This window comes from Cydia amplana, chromosome 2, assembly GCF_948474715.1.
Source record: "Cydia amplana chromosome 2, ilCydAmpl1.1, whole genome shotgun sequence".
Taxonomy (NCBI): domain Eukaryota; kingdom Metazoa; phylum Arthropoda; class Insecta; order Lepidoptera; family Tortricidae; genus Cydia; species Cydia amplana.
This window is the reverse complement of record NC_086070.1, coordinates 18,419,766-18,435,250: the sequence shown is the minus strand read 5'-3', so window position 1 is coordinate 18,435,250 and position 15,485 is coordinate 18,419,766. Positions and strand designations below refer to the sequence as shown.

The following is a 15,485-nucleotide window of genomic DNA, read 5'->3' as shown; positions in this document are numbered from 1 at the left end:
CCGCAAATGTCAAAAATCCAGGCAGCAACATTTATTTTGAAATTTGCGGCATCAATGCTGTCGACAGTAATGTCGCGCTGCAATACTGCTGCAGTCGTCCGCATTACTGCAGGAAGTGTCAAAAAGGTAATTTTATCGAAAAATGTACGTACAATTTACTATTTTAGCAGACAGGTACGTAATATAAATCAGGGCTTTGTTTTAGTCTACTTCAAGGTTTCCTCGGTACAAGCCCTTATCTAGCAAACGTTTCCGTAACATAACGGAACCTACCTTAAGGCTAGATTTGTTTATTCAAAACAGAGGAAGTGATTCAGCTAAGTACGCAGTGTTTCATGAGAATCATGAGAGTAGTGAGGAGCACGTTGCTATCCACATGCCCTTTGAAGATAAATAGATAGAGCTGTTTGTTCAGGAAATAGTTCCTTGTTATCGTCTTTGCGCAGGGTTAAACAAATGTACTAATCATGTGATTTAGATAATTTTATTACGTCTCGAGTAAAAATTCAAAACACTTACATCAGACTAAAAACAATAGCGTCCTCGTCCTCGCAGATACGTTTTTGAAGGTTGCAGTTGTTCTGACTGACTAATGTTTACTTAATTCCAAATCACTCGAGACCAGAAGCGCTAAGCGAGAAATATTTGTACTAAATATGTTTTCATTAAGACTTAGGTATAGGTTTCCATTTAGCTAGGTAAGCCTTATTTAGGTATGGAGAAAAAGACAACCTAGTTACTTAGTTAAAGCTTATTTGTGTAAAAAAATTGTTTTCCGCCCCTAGCATAATATCAACAAGTCTTAATTTTATTAAGACTTAGTAAGTACCGATCTTCGATTCCAAATACCAACAACTTAAGAGCCAACAGGAGTGGTCATTTCTCCATACAAACGTACTCGACTGTTTTCTCCGTGGGTTTTGAAGCTAGAGCAATGATTTTTTCAACACAGATTAATATTGTCAATATCTGTGTCGGACAGTTTTGCTTTTTTTGATATTTTTGTTTTTTAAGGCGCTAGAGCCCTTCAAAAATGGCCAAAATGGCCTAATTGACTATGCCGCAATGAGAGGCGTGCTATTCAAAACTGGCCTACAATCATCGGGCGATTCGTCTGCTCGTTTGCCTCCTATACTTATCATTAAAAAATAAGTACTTAAACTTAATAATATTAGCCAGATTCAGAGGCGCACACTCACACGATCGAATGCTGGTTAATCGACGGCCTTGCAGTTTATGACTCGCCCTACTTACCGCATCGAAAGTGAGGTGTAAAAGTAAGTGTAATACTTACTTTGTCCTCCACAAATCACAATTAACAGGCATATAATAAATAAGAAAGTATGATGGCGCCATGCTGCTATCGCACAGGTCATGTATAAGTAGAAAAGTTTAAGCGGCACATTGTAAAATCAATCCGGGTAAGATAATATTACCAAATAATGAGTGCAAAGTTAATCCTGGATTACGTAAGTCGTTGACCAATATTGTCCAAGTATAAACGGATTTAATTAAACTCTGTCCATCTGGCACCGCGGCGAAAATTCGTTGCGTAAAAAAGCTCACCTTTTGGATTTGCTACTTAACTGCAGCCGGATGCTGCGCACGGACGATTGCACGCTGTGATGCCGGAAAGATCCTAGATTCTGTCATTTTTTTTATTGCAATTTTAATATATTTTCCTAGCAACTGGAGTAAAATTGAGTAGTTTCTTTAACTTCGCTTTATAGGTATGTATAAAATAGATACTGTTTTATCCCCAACTCATATCGGTAAACTATCGTCAATCAGTGCATGTTGTCTTAGACAAATGTTGACAAATTATTTCTTGACTTTACATGATTTCTACTTAATGTACATGTACAATAAAATTTATCTACCTACTTAAAATATATAATAATCATTCTCATGACTCCCATAAAAATATGACACTTACTTTCTTTGACTTTACATGATTTGTACTTAATGTACATGTACAATAAAATTTATCGACCTACTTAAAATATATAATAATCATTCTCATGACTCCCATAAAAATATGACACTTACTTTCTTGTAAAAGTAACAAGTCTTGTAAGGAGTGTTCATATGAGATAGCCAACGATTTCACGAAGTCCCTAATTGACACCAGAGGGTCTACCGCGAAACACGTTCGACGTGTTGCCTCCCTGTCACACTTACGTACGAATTCACAAGTGCGACAGAGAGGCAACACGTCGAACGTGGTTCGCGGTAGGCCCTCAGATATGGTGGTAGTTGATAAAGATGTGTTCCAATCGCTCAGCAAGATTAAGCCAGTCGAACGCTCAGGCAAACCAGTTACAAGTAATACGTTTTCTGCTTATCAGATCTTACGAATCTCAGCTCTAGTATATTGGCGTTGCAGAGCTTTCGACTCATCTTTGAGCCAGGCCTCCCCTTTCCTCGGCTTGTTCAATCGCTCATGAAACAGCTTTTTTCGGCCGCATTTTAATGGCTATTCATATTTGTGATAAATATGGTACATAATAGCGGGTATCGATACCACGTTGAGTTGGCGCTGTTTGCTGCATTCCGACGCATTAATTCCGACATAATAACCTACTATATCCTCAAAACCGGATTAATAAAAAATAGAGTTTTCATCTAAAAGAAAGGAAGAGTAAATAGTTAAAGCTAAAAATATGAACCTACTTGATATCCGACCTCCTGTCAAGGTCTCATTTTGGCAGCTTATCACATTCGGCAGTGGGGTGCGCGCGACCATGGCACAGAGCCGTTCATTCGCTCGGTGGCCGCGTAGCCGTGAACTTGGCTCCCTGGCCCTGGGCTTATCGGCGGCGCTGGCGGCCTATAATAGCCGGGCTGGCGACTCCCCCCGGTCCCAGAGCCGCCCGAGCCTCCGCCGCCATGCTCCGTGCCTTGTGTTGCCTCGCCATCATCGCCGCAGCCTCCGCCTGCAAGCCCTGCAGTGAGTGTCCACTCTCACACCATTTTCATTTTTTACAGCGATACGATTTTTTACTTCGGTTCATGAAACTGGGAGCCAGTGTTATGTAGTGTACATTTAAAGTGAATCAATGTGTTGTGATCATTCTCATGTAGTGGTCGCCAATTACAGGTATTGTTTTTTTTTATTGGAATATTTTTGCCACTGAAGTTATTACATTCATATTTTCAATTACATATATTAATTTGTCACATATTCCTCTTGCATTTCTCATGGCGAGTACCATAAAAGTAATTAGGTGATGAATAACTGCACTAAACTTTGTTCGTTTTATGTAAAGGAAGTTTAAAGATATACATATATATATATATATATTTTAATAAAACATTGTATTTTTTGAGTCAGACTTATAAATTTTTAAGTGGGTACTCACAACTCTCACAAGAGAACAATATAATAGGTAAGCGTACTGGGCCCATAACCTATTAAAAAATAGATATCGAATACATTTCGTTAATTCACAACAAATCAATCACATAGTGACCAGTTACAACAATATTAGGTAGGTATTTAATATTTACATCACCAAAAAGGCAAAAACTTTAAATTTGATGTGATTTTCAGTCTGTTGCCTCTAATAAACAAGTTCCCCAATTTATATACTTAATAACCTGTTGGTAGCATCAGCTCGCATTTCAAGCATGCACCATAATTTACCAATAGTGAACTGTCTTTTGCACCCACAAAAAAAACAAAAGTCACATTATCATCACACTTGTTTGTTTACATTCTCAAGGTTTCATAACGCCAACATTACGGCCGCTAATTTCATTCAAGATAATTTCTATAAACATTTTACCCGCGGTTGCATTGTTACGTCACCGCCAACGAGTGCTTTAGAGAGCCACTTACACATGTTAATCCTGGTGCGAACTGATGAAATATTGTTCGCTAAAAACTTTAGAAATCTAGCACTGTGTTTACACATAGCATTAGCTGTGTTAGCATTTAACTAAGATCACGATAAAGTCCTCTTTGTATAATTAGAATAGTGTCTAGGTAATAATGTAAGATGCGCTAAGCTATGCGTATTTGATTTATCTTGTGTCATAAATCATAAACATATATAAAATAACAAAATCCGCGTGTATTATATAGCACTGTCGAATTGCATTGCATTGCATACCAGTGCGCTGGTGACATTGTCAGTTTATTTACTACATGGTCATTATGGTCAACCACCAAGTCACCATGTCAAGAGGTATTTAAAATAAATCTAATTATCAAGAGTGCTACATACTTTCACTCAGCAGGGATAAAGGGTTGAAATCTGACGGTTTTCAGGGCCCACGGTGTATAATTGAAGTATGTAAACTAAAAATCCAAGAGGTCGTTTGAGTGGCGATTGCCGCGAACAATGTCAAACACGGACATACCTAACAAAAATAAGTAATCTAGGTCTTATATAGATATTTAGGTCACAATTCATGGCTACAAATGTTGACAGTGAATATATTTTTTGCCGTGCATGCCTTAAATCGCGTTATCAGACAATGCCACAACTTAACCTACTTTTCGACGGTAAATTATGAAATTGCATGCTTCGGAATAACTCATCGGCAGAATGTGTGTCGGAGCAGATTTATTGCCGCGTGTGATTCATGGATGGCTTTTAATTCATGCAGCTTTAGCGCACAACGGCATGGAAGTTTTTGGTGAGCCCAGAAAATTTTTGGTGAGCCCAGTTTTGGTGAGCCTAACCTTTTAAGTTTATACTAATAAGAGAAGAGAGATACTGGTTTTTAGGAAGATCTGCATTTTTGGGTTAGTCGGAAGACTCTACGATCTTTCTTAAGAACTGTATTAAGGCACATAAATATATTAGTAACTTCTAATGCTTTCTTTATTAGGGCTTTATTTGATTGATTGATTGATTGAGGGCCAGAGTTGCATCAATCACAATTAGTGCGGATTGATCAGTGTCACTTCACACGCTGTGAATTATGAAACTCTTCCCATACAATACAATTTTGCAAACGTTTAACGGTGATATATATCCAGTTTGGTGCAACCGACCCTAAGCCTCTTTTCGCAAAACTGTCTGAAAGAAGACTTCCAGTCAGGTTTGCCCCACTGATCTCTAATATAGGTCGAATACTCCATGTCTCGCTGCAGGCTTCTAGCGTGCTCCCTCAACATACACTTGTCAGACCTGTCCACACTGCGTTTATTACTACGTTTAACGTTACATTACCTTTAGGCGGACCCCGGGTCCTCGCGCCCCGCGCGGGGGCACAGCTGGGATTGACGCCAGGATCATGATGATGATGAACGTTACATTACCTTTGTAAAAAGAATCTTGTCATTCACAGCGTGCGGGGTGGCACGTGGTGCGCGCGTCATCGGAGGCGGGCCCGCGGCACCGGGAGAGTTCCCGTGGCTGGGGGCGCTGCGCAAGGACGGCAAGTTCATCTGCGGGGCCACCGTCGTCGCCGTCGACCACCTGTTGACCGCCTCGCACTGTGTGCAGGGGTGAGTACTGACTACCACAAGTGACCATATACCACGTCGTACCTAGTGAGCGGCGTCAGGCGTCAAAATGTTCGTATAACTAAACATGACTAAACACATGTTATTAGTGTGCATAAATATTTATTAGAGGTATTAAAGTGATGTTAGAGCCGCTCTAACGCCTCGCTCAGCAAACAATGGTAGGAGAAAGCCGATGATTGTTGAGTTGTCATTCACCAATGACGTCATCTAATCAGTCATTCTTTTTTGGGTAAAGGAGTTCTCTTTGACCGTGGTGATATGCAAGATTGGTTGATTGTGTCTTATATCTCTATGTCAGGACCTATTTCCATGACCCCACAAGTAAGTACCTACTTACTCTTTTCTTTAACTTTAAACGTTTTTTCTTTGAAATGGAAAGTAATGTCCCACGGAAGGTATTATTGGGTATAAAATGTATATATGTGCGTTGGGTATAAAATGTAGTATAAATTAAATATGTACCTACTTTTGAGCTCTAAATTTGGTAGCGTTACACGAGGCCATCCTGTAAGTAAAACTGTAGCTTAACTCTTCTTTAACGTGACTTAAAACGGACTGGAATGTTTAATTTTTTTTCACCTCAGCAGCTCGAACAAGGGTACTTTGCTACTTAAAAACAGTGAGCAAAATCGCACTTTGCTCACTGAGTGAGACAAAATGAGCAAAATGCGATTTTGCTCACTGTTTTTAAGTAGCAAAGTACCCTTGTTCGAGCTGCTGAGGTGAAAACTTAATTGTTGGTATATCTTAAGAAAACATGAGTGAATAGGTAAGTGATGAAGAAGGAATACATTTTTCGAGTTCTCTAATATGTTCTCACTGCTGAGGTGAAAAGTTTTGTGAACTACACGAGATCAAAGTTATTTACATCTCGTGGGCTTTTGAGTCCCTTACTACGCTCAAGATTCTAAATTAGATCTAGAATAGAATATTTCGCTTGCACGGGACTCAAAATAAGCACTCGAAGAAATATCAAACTTTGATCTCTTGTTGTACAAATAACTAAATTATTAATTTGACTGGAAAGCTAATGTTTTTTTTCTGAAGCCTGAAGAAAAGAAAACCTGCAGAAAACAGATTGTGTTATTGAATTTATTTGATTGTTATATTTCAATAGGCTTGGGCTCCCTGAATGGTCTTTTTCCTTCAGAATTGAAATCGGATAATAGTGTACACTCAAAAGCAGGTCACCACGTAGGTACGGATTTTTTTGGAACTAAGTTACCCATTTTCATTACCTACCTATATAACTCTATTATTAAGTGTAGGTACAATTGCTTTCGAAAAGCATTATGTCCGGGTTGAATCGGATCAACGAAAGTTTAGTTACCTACTTACCATTAAAATTTAATTTAATACTTATTTTGTGTTAAAGTGAAGACAACATTACAAATTGTCGGTTTATTAAACGACCCGGTGAATATTTTTACGAGCCTTAACTTATATTCACACGCGTTTAACGTTAAAGTGACTTTTTATAGTTTTTATTATGGCCACATGATGGCCACTCACTTTCTGTTCGAGCAGGATATCTGCAAGCACAGAACATAATTGGACTGTAGAGGAATTTCTATATGAGTCGGTAAAATTATGTATTTCGGAAAAGTTAATCTACAGGGTGCTTCCTGTAACAGGAGCAATAAATTAAACTAAAGGCTGTACTCCTCAAACTGACCAACATTTGTTCAGCAACTTTTAAAAATTATGAATCCTTTAGACTTCCTCTTTTTCATACAAAATAAATATTGCCTTCAATGTACGCTGACATCAGTGTGTTTGACGTTGCTTGTCACGCTTTAAACATAACAAAATTTGCGTCTTAGAATAAACTTTAAAGTAATAAAAATAAATACATGAGTTATTTTCAAAAGTTGCTGAACAAATGTTGGTCAGTTTGAGGAGTACAGCCTACAGTTTAATTTATTGCTCCTGTTACAGGAAGCACCCTGTATAAAAAATGAATATAGTGTGACAATGCGATAGGTACCTTTAGGTTATGGACTAGCTTTTTCAATCGCGTTTGGGATAAGGGCAGGAGGAAGAAGGAAGAAGTTTGCAATACACCTGTGGTCTATTTTATAAAGCTACAAGTTACAATTTACAAGTGGAAGTCTCTTTCTAACCCTATGTAATAGAACGAGACTTCCGCTTGTAAATTGTAACTTGTAGCTTTATAAAATAGGCCACTGATATAAACCATGCGTCCTATAATATTTTTAATGCGAAAGGGCGTATTTTAAGTCGGCAAAGCCGCCAATTAGCATGACAATAAGTTTGGATAATTACTTAATATGTGATGTGCCCTGCAGGGCGCGACCCACTCCGCCGACACACTTTCTTGTTGCATAAGACGTTTGTCCTCATCTGCATGTGCATTGCGATCCATCTCCGGTACCCTCACCCATTGAAGGCCGTTCGTTAATTAAAGCAGCAGCTCGAGTTGCTGACTGACCACTAATAGATGGCGCACCTTGATTATTTCGTTAAGGGTAATCTTATTTTAAAGGATAGAGTAACATGCCGTTTCTGTGCCTGATATACTCGTATAGAACCTAAAACTCATGGACACATAAACACAATTGTTTTTTAATTCGAACGTTCGAACGTAACACTATTGCTTTGTTCATATAACTTAAGCTTTTAACGTAAGCTTTTTGTTTTTAACCTCATTCTAGTCATTCTTCAGAACTATCAACGGGTTTAGGTGTTGACAGACTTCCGTTTGTTTCTTTTATACTCCATCGGCGCGGTGGTAAACATACGTAAGCCAACATGCTTAAAAAAATAAAAATAAAATGTGTTTATTTCGGACAGCGTATCCATAATCCATATTACATACACAACACAAATAAATGTACAAAACAACCACTGTAGCCTATGAACACTTTAAAGCCTAATCTGTAGATGACTCCCGAATACTTCCGATCTGATCATGCGGCAAGACTGGTATACCTTACATTTCGAGGCTCGATGGCCCATAGTTTTCTCTAGTGGACAATAAGACGCGTTAATGCATACATTCTTTGCACTCATTTTCAAGGTAGGCCAAAGACGGTCAAGATCAGTTCTTGTGTATCTATGGGTCGACGCGAATCGATTCTCTCAGCACACTCCGACTGAATGTTAACGCGTTTGTCGCGGCTTAACGGGTAACGGAGCAAGTGATCTCACAATGGAACTCCATAGTAGTGTATTTGTCTAGTCTAGTCTAGTAGGTATATACATACCTACATATAACTAATGTACTTTAGAAAGATAGGTAATATAATTCACACAATTTTGTAGGACATACAGATTGAAAATTGAGAACAATTTAAGGATGACTCTCACTAACTCTCACTATAATTCGTTGAGTCCGCTCAGACGGACAACACCGACATACGGCGTAACGTAACCTAATACTTACCTACGTAAGAAAATTAAATTTAATCATCGCCCTATATAACAGATAAATATTCCATAAAATAAATACAGAATACACAAAATACATAGATAGTTAAACTTAAGTTATTTTTATGACACTGTGTGCATATGTTACATCGGCCCGACCCTTCCTTTTTGCCGTGCCCGAAAGGGTCAAGAGGTGGAAAGTGAAAACTTTAAAACCATTTTGCTCACGATTAACATTTTAAAAAGTGAAAACATTTTATTTGACCACAACTCACTTAAATTTTATAGCAAAATGTGGAGAACGGACTTTTGAGTTGAGGTATCAGTTTAACTTGCCTTCCACTGTACATCAGAATCTGAGTTAATACACTACTAAAGCAATCGATCAATTATCTTCCATTGCCGGCCTCGGGTTCATTCATTTATTGGTGCGAAATGGTGGAACTTAATGGATTTCTTGCGCGGATCGGTAAACTTTTGAAAAAAACTAAAGAGCCAACTCCTGTAAAATCACTTGTAGGAATTTAAAAGCGCGCCTTAAGTCTCTATTTTAATTTATGTGCGAGAGATTAGTCTAAAACTGTGTTTTTAATGTTATTTCCAGGGTTGAAGCGTCCCGGTTAAACGTGCTTGTGGGAGAGTACGACGTAAACGAGTCGCAGTCGGAGGGTTTCCGCGTGGCGCACGTACTCCAACACCCCGACTTCAACGGTTACACCTACGACAACGACATCGCCGTGCTTCGCTTGGCCGAGCCACTGCCGGACCACCTCTTCCGACCAGCCTGCTTGCCGGGTACATAACTCCCCATTATTATTAATTACAACTAGTTACGACAACATTTTCCGACCGATTTGGATTTTTCGATGTTGGATTTTGATACCAAACGATCCGGGTAATAATTGTACAGCTTTTTGCTATAGAATAATATATTAGAATACGTACCTAAATACTTACAACATTAAATACTAATAAGGTTATAATTATAATCATAAAAACGGGAAGGCTACATTTTAAGAAATAAGGCTTTATTGCCATTATTTTTAACCGACTTCAAAAAAGGAGGAGGTTATTAATCCGACCGTATTTTTTTATAACCTAGGGATTGTTTTGATTGCAGAAGACGGAGATCACCTCATTGGTGCCGATGCCGTCGTATCTGGATGGGGCAGCACCGAAGAAAAAGGACCTACATCTAACATACCCATGAAAGTAAGTGAAACAACGCACTGAAATAGAGTAGGTACATCGCTTCAACTTACGCTAACTAGGGGTTTTATTAGATTTACGAATCCGGTCACCGGACACATTTTGCTAGTTTGCTGCTGAGTGCTAAGAACTGCAGGTAAGTAAACAATTAAACGTATACCATGCAGCAGTGTCTTTCCTCTCAGCAAAAAGTGTCCGGCGGCCGAATAGATCTTCCTATATCGCGTACTAAATATAAATATAGTATATAATCATTTATTTACAAACAAGATATATACAGTTGTATTACTAAAATAAATTAAAAACTAGCTTAAATCTAAAATAGGCCCTTGAGGCATTGTACCAAGGATGCTGGCGACATTTCCTCGCTGTATCGCAATGCTGATACGTTGTGCGAGGTAACCGCCAGCTCTTCGGTCACCAGTTACGTCAACCAGACGCTTCGCGATTTCTGCGAACAACTTATGCGCGCTGGGACCCCATGGACCTAGAGTTTCAACTCCAAATGGTACCTAATATACATTACACTAATGATATGAACTGTTGCAGGTGGAAGTAAAGATCTGGGAACAAGAGGAGTGCTCGACAGCAGGGTACGGTCGGCGTAAGGTGACTCCGCGCATGCTGTGCGCCAACGCGCCCGAGCGGGACTCGTGCACCGGCGACTCGGGCGGGCCGCTCGTGCTGCCTCGCCCGCACCACACCCTAGTTGGTCAGTATCGGACAGTTTTAGCGCGCCTGAGCGCCATAACGTTGAGGGATGCATTTTTTCCGTTCAGCCTTTAGGTTCCCCGATTTATCAAAAACAACGGGACCGATTTGAAACATTTCGTTATTGTTTCGGTTAGTCCCATTGTAATCACACTAATTAGGTACGTCACGAACTCCTATGAATACAGGGTGGTGGATAGTGGAGATCATACCTAAAGGCTTTAGGTATGATCTCCACTACCGACACCGACCGACCGAGTTTTTCACTACCGACACCGACCGACCGAAGATTTTTTATTATGACATGATTCAATAATCATATAATCAATATTATATTGCCTTGTCAAACCATCATTATTTATGTCCAGGCATAGTGTCGTGGGGGCGCGGCTGCGCGCGGCCGGGGTACCCCGGCGTGTACACGCGCGTCACCCGCTTCCTGCCGTGGCTGAAGGTCGCGCTGCGCCACGCCTGCTCCTGCTCGGCGCCACACTACTGACCCCATCAGTGTTTGCGCAACAGACATCATTTCAAGGGTGGCAGCCCTAGAACTGTGCAAGCGTCTACACGGGACGCTAAAATAAAACTGTGACCATCAAGCATTGGTCACTGAATAGTTTAGTTAAAGTACGGGTGTTATTTTGAGGCTCACTCGCAAGAGGCTGCTACTGCTGACGACTGGGATTACCGACCCGTACACTTATCTGACCATCAGTATCTTAGACCTTATCTCGTTGCAGTATGGTTTAAGAGAGGCTACATTTCCAAGTAAGCAGGCTCAACCTGGCGAGTTGCATAATTCGGTCTTGTTTGAGCCTACACGGGAATGCCATGGACGAAGAATACAAGGTTACACGTCACTAAGACGAAGCTGTGACGCACACGACTCATTTATCGGGTTGAGCCAATGACCGCCGGGCTTTCGAGTAGTCAACGATGTTGTCGCGAGAAAAATCGGCCTGTTATGGAGTCACAGTTTTGTATTAACGTCGTTAACCGTTATTGTAAGTTCATAGTAGGTACCTAAAGCGGAATATGAGTGATTTTACAATGATTTTCGGGATTACCCGATTTCCGGAATTACCCGAATAAACCTTACCTACACTTCCGTATGAAGGCTATGTCCTATGTCAATAAGAAATAGGTACCTAGTCTCTGTTATATTTACAAATCACATTTTTATTTGTAAAATGGCATTATATGAACCAAGTTAGGTACATCTAAAGCCAGTTTGTTGTTTATTAAGTAAGCGTTACCATAAATTTATTAAAAACGAGTAGTTACATATTTACCTAATGTTACCAATTATTGATCGCTTTAGGTAGGAAATGGTTGTAAAGTTGTAATCTACCTATATTTAACTGTGCTATATTTAATTATTCTTTAAAAAGATTAGTTGTGCCGCTGCCGAACATGTAAATGCCGGATAATAGAGTTATGTCAGTATTCACACTCAGTTTTAATTTTATTCCAAGTATCTTGGTAGGTATATCTTAAGTATCATGTAAGTACTTATTGTATATTTATTAAGCGTAGGTATTATGTATTATCGTTTATTGTTAAGTATATGGCTGTGATTACCTCCTGTAAGTTGCGTAGATTACTTAAGTAGACTAAATAAGAATTCAATAGGTAATAGGTAAACTAGTTATATTATTTATAAATGTAACTTTTATTGTATCGGTCCAGTGAAGTGCACCTAGTCTTTATTTCGTTTGGGACGCAAGCAGCTTAATTTGCTGTAGAACGAGATCGCAATAGCTTGACGCTTGCTCCCAAGCCTACTACGTCCAGTGGACTCCATCAGCCACAAAATGTGTAATAATTATATAATATTATATTTAAATGTGCTCATAACATAAGACCAGTGACAATGATACTCCACATCATTTGCTTTGTAATACGATATGTAGCTTATTTATAATGAAAAGTACAATCATAATAAAATGTCTTTAGCTGTTCTTGTGGTTTTCATTTCTTTTGAGGCTGGGTTGAGTAAAAGGAACATCCGGGCAAAATTAACTATGTTACCTACCATTATGTTGTTGTTACCTTACCATGTTATTTCACTTTTCACGTTTCACGACAGCATATAGACAAATAATTGTGTCCCTTAACTTCAAACTCGGGTAAATCCATTCGACTCTCTCATCTACCCTATTATACCTTTTCCTAATACCAGAATCGCTTAATCGGAGTTTGAAATTAAGCGACTCAGTTCTCTTTGACGACAGCTAGGAAGTCAGTTAGGCAAACCGGCGGTTTGAAACCGCCTATCTGATTTTGGTCCAAGTCCAAATACTGGGTGCCCACACAAATTGTATCATGCATAGTCTACTGTTATTTTCAACCGCGATAATTATGTCAGTAGTTTTGAAAAAATAATCAGATATAAATCATTCCCCGGTGTTATCCCTATTCAGTGTTCATCCGGATGAATCGCCAGCCCTATTCACCCTGCGGGCGCAGCACGGTTCCATTTTTATCGCCTATCACTATGCGCGTTCCTTTCACACTTACATACTTGTTAGAACGTGACAAGCATGGTGACAAGCGATAAAAACGCGACCGTGCTACGCCGCCTGGTTAACGGTACTTGGTTAATGGTCCTTGACGGTACCTACTTATTCTGTAGCTTGCCTGCAATATTTTCGACACTGAACAGCGCCATCTAACGTGGAATTCTGTAACTAAACATAAACTGCGAGAATTTGAGATCATTCTGCCAAAAAAAAACATAAATTCAGTGCGATTCAGAATTTATAGTACGCGGAACAGTGCCATCTAGTGCGGAATTCGTGAACTAAACATATAATGCGAGAGTCCGGGCACAGAATAACTAATAGTACTAACCTACTATTATAGAGCGCGAATCGCTATTTTTTTTAATCGTGTTTATGGAGAGTCCAGATGGGATGATCAATTCGACCCATTTGGTCAGGCTATTCTTATATTCTTTAACTATGAAGGCGTGACAGAGAAATAACCGCAGTTTGCGAACTTCGATTTTTGCGGTAAACCCTGAATACTAATCATATATACTGGGTCAACCAAATCTTGTCAGTAAATAGGAACAAAAAAGACTATACTCATCCTTTTCTTTTGGGTGCTAGTACTAGTGTTAGACAAAGATAGTATGATTCTCTCTGTCTATGTTTGAAATCAAACAGACCGTTGACACACTATATATATTTGACGGCGCATCAAGAGAATTGGCTTGATGGCGCTAGTATCGCGTGTTTGATTTCGGAACGAAACGTGACAGCTGTCAAAGTGACGTAACACCGAGTGCTGGGGTGGCGGCCATGTTGATTAGAGTGACAGTTATGATTCGGAGGTCGCCATGTTGCGCTCGCGCCTCACGTGCTACGGTGGAACGCCATATTAATTCTAATCGAAAGTAATCTATGTCAAATACTGTGTTACAAGTGTAATTTAATTCTAAATTCGATTATACGTTTGAGAAGCTATTCGGAACAACTTTTATTTCGACAAACCTGGTCTCCTGGCCCGAATACCCGCCAAAATGGATTCCTTGAATAAAGGTGTACAGAATGATCACAATTATGCTTCTTTATCAGAAGTGGGATACCGAGGGCCTGATATTCAGGGGACCAGTAACGCAACTGTCGACCCCCCGAGGACGGACAACGGAAGTGCAAATTTTTTTGGCAACATGGAGACACTTTTTTCTCGCTTACTCGCGGCAACACAGAATGCACCTTCAGGCCATGCTCAGGCAAAGCTTGTCAAGTTCGACCCGGACGAAACCGACGCAGACATACAAGGTTGGTGCAACGTGACCGAAATCATAGTCAATAGCCGTAATCTGGCTGGGCCTGAGCTACTGCTTGCTCTAACGCATGCTCTAAAGGGACGCGCCGCTAAATGCCTCACCTCACTAAAGGCTAATGACTTAACATGGCCCCGTATAAAAGAAACGTTGCTTGCTAAATTCAACCGTCAGATGCTTATGCAGGATTATTTTGATGATATCCTTAAGTTTCAAATAGGAAGCAAGGAATCCGCTACGGAAGCAGCTGCGCGTCTATGGAATCTTATTGAACGTGTACCAAAGGTGGAAATGAATGAAGAAGTCGTCACTGGATTTGCCATTTCAGTTCTGTCGCAAAAAGACCCCTTAATTCGCAGAGAATTGAACTCGCACGTGATTTCAACAAGAGCCCAGCTTTGCAGAATTCTTGGAGGTATATCACTCAAGAGACGCCACGATGACCATGAAACTAACGAAACGGACTCAAAGAAGACACGTTTCACTAGCGCGACGGACACGCGCTTTACCGGCACCTGTCACTTTTGCGGCAATCGAGGACATAAAATTGAAGACTGCCGCAAGCGCCGCGACTCCATAAAACCAAAGGAGGCCACAAAGCTACCAGACAAAGAAAAAGAGAAGATCTGCTTTACCTGTGGAAAACCGGGACACATCAGCACTACTTGCCCCGACGGAAAGAAGAAACCAGCGAGTGAGACTATCGCGCGCAAGGAGGTCCACATCTGCGAGCGGCGGTCAGCCAGAGGTACCCTGTCGACATCGTCTGGTGAGGTCATTTCATTCCTTTTTGACACAGGTGCTGCTTGCTCATTGATTAAATGTAGTTTTAAAGATAGGCTAATGGGCACAAAGCATAACGACTCTATCTGTCTAGTGGGAATAGGAGATAATATTAGC

The 15,485-nt window shown here is 40.1% G+C and overlaps 1 protein-coding gene across 1 annotated transcript; it reads left to right on the top strand.

Moving 5' to 3' along the window:
* Positions 1-2,695: 2,695 nt before the first annotated feature.
* Positions 2,696-11,381, top strand: LOC134659731 (transmembrane protease serine 9-like). The gene is made up of 6 exons (XM_063515426.1): positions 2,696-2,950; positions 5,302-5,461; positions 9,477-9,667; positions 9,993-10,084; positions 10,631-10,793; positions 11,161-11,381. Exons 1-6 carry the CDS (start codon positions 2,890-2,892, stop codon positions 11,289-11,291), a joined length of 798 nt encoding a protein of 265 aa, XP_063371496.1. The 5' UTR covers positions 2,696-2,889; the 3' UTR covers positions 11,292-11,381.
* The last annotated feature ends 4,104 nt before the right edge of the window (positions 11,382-15,485 follow it).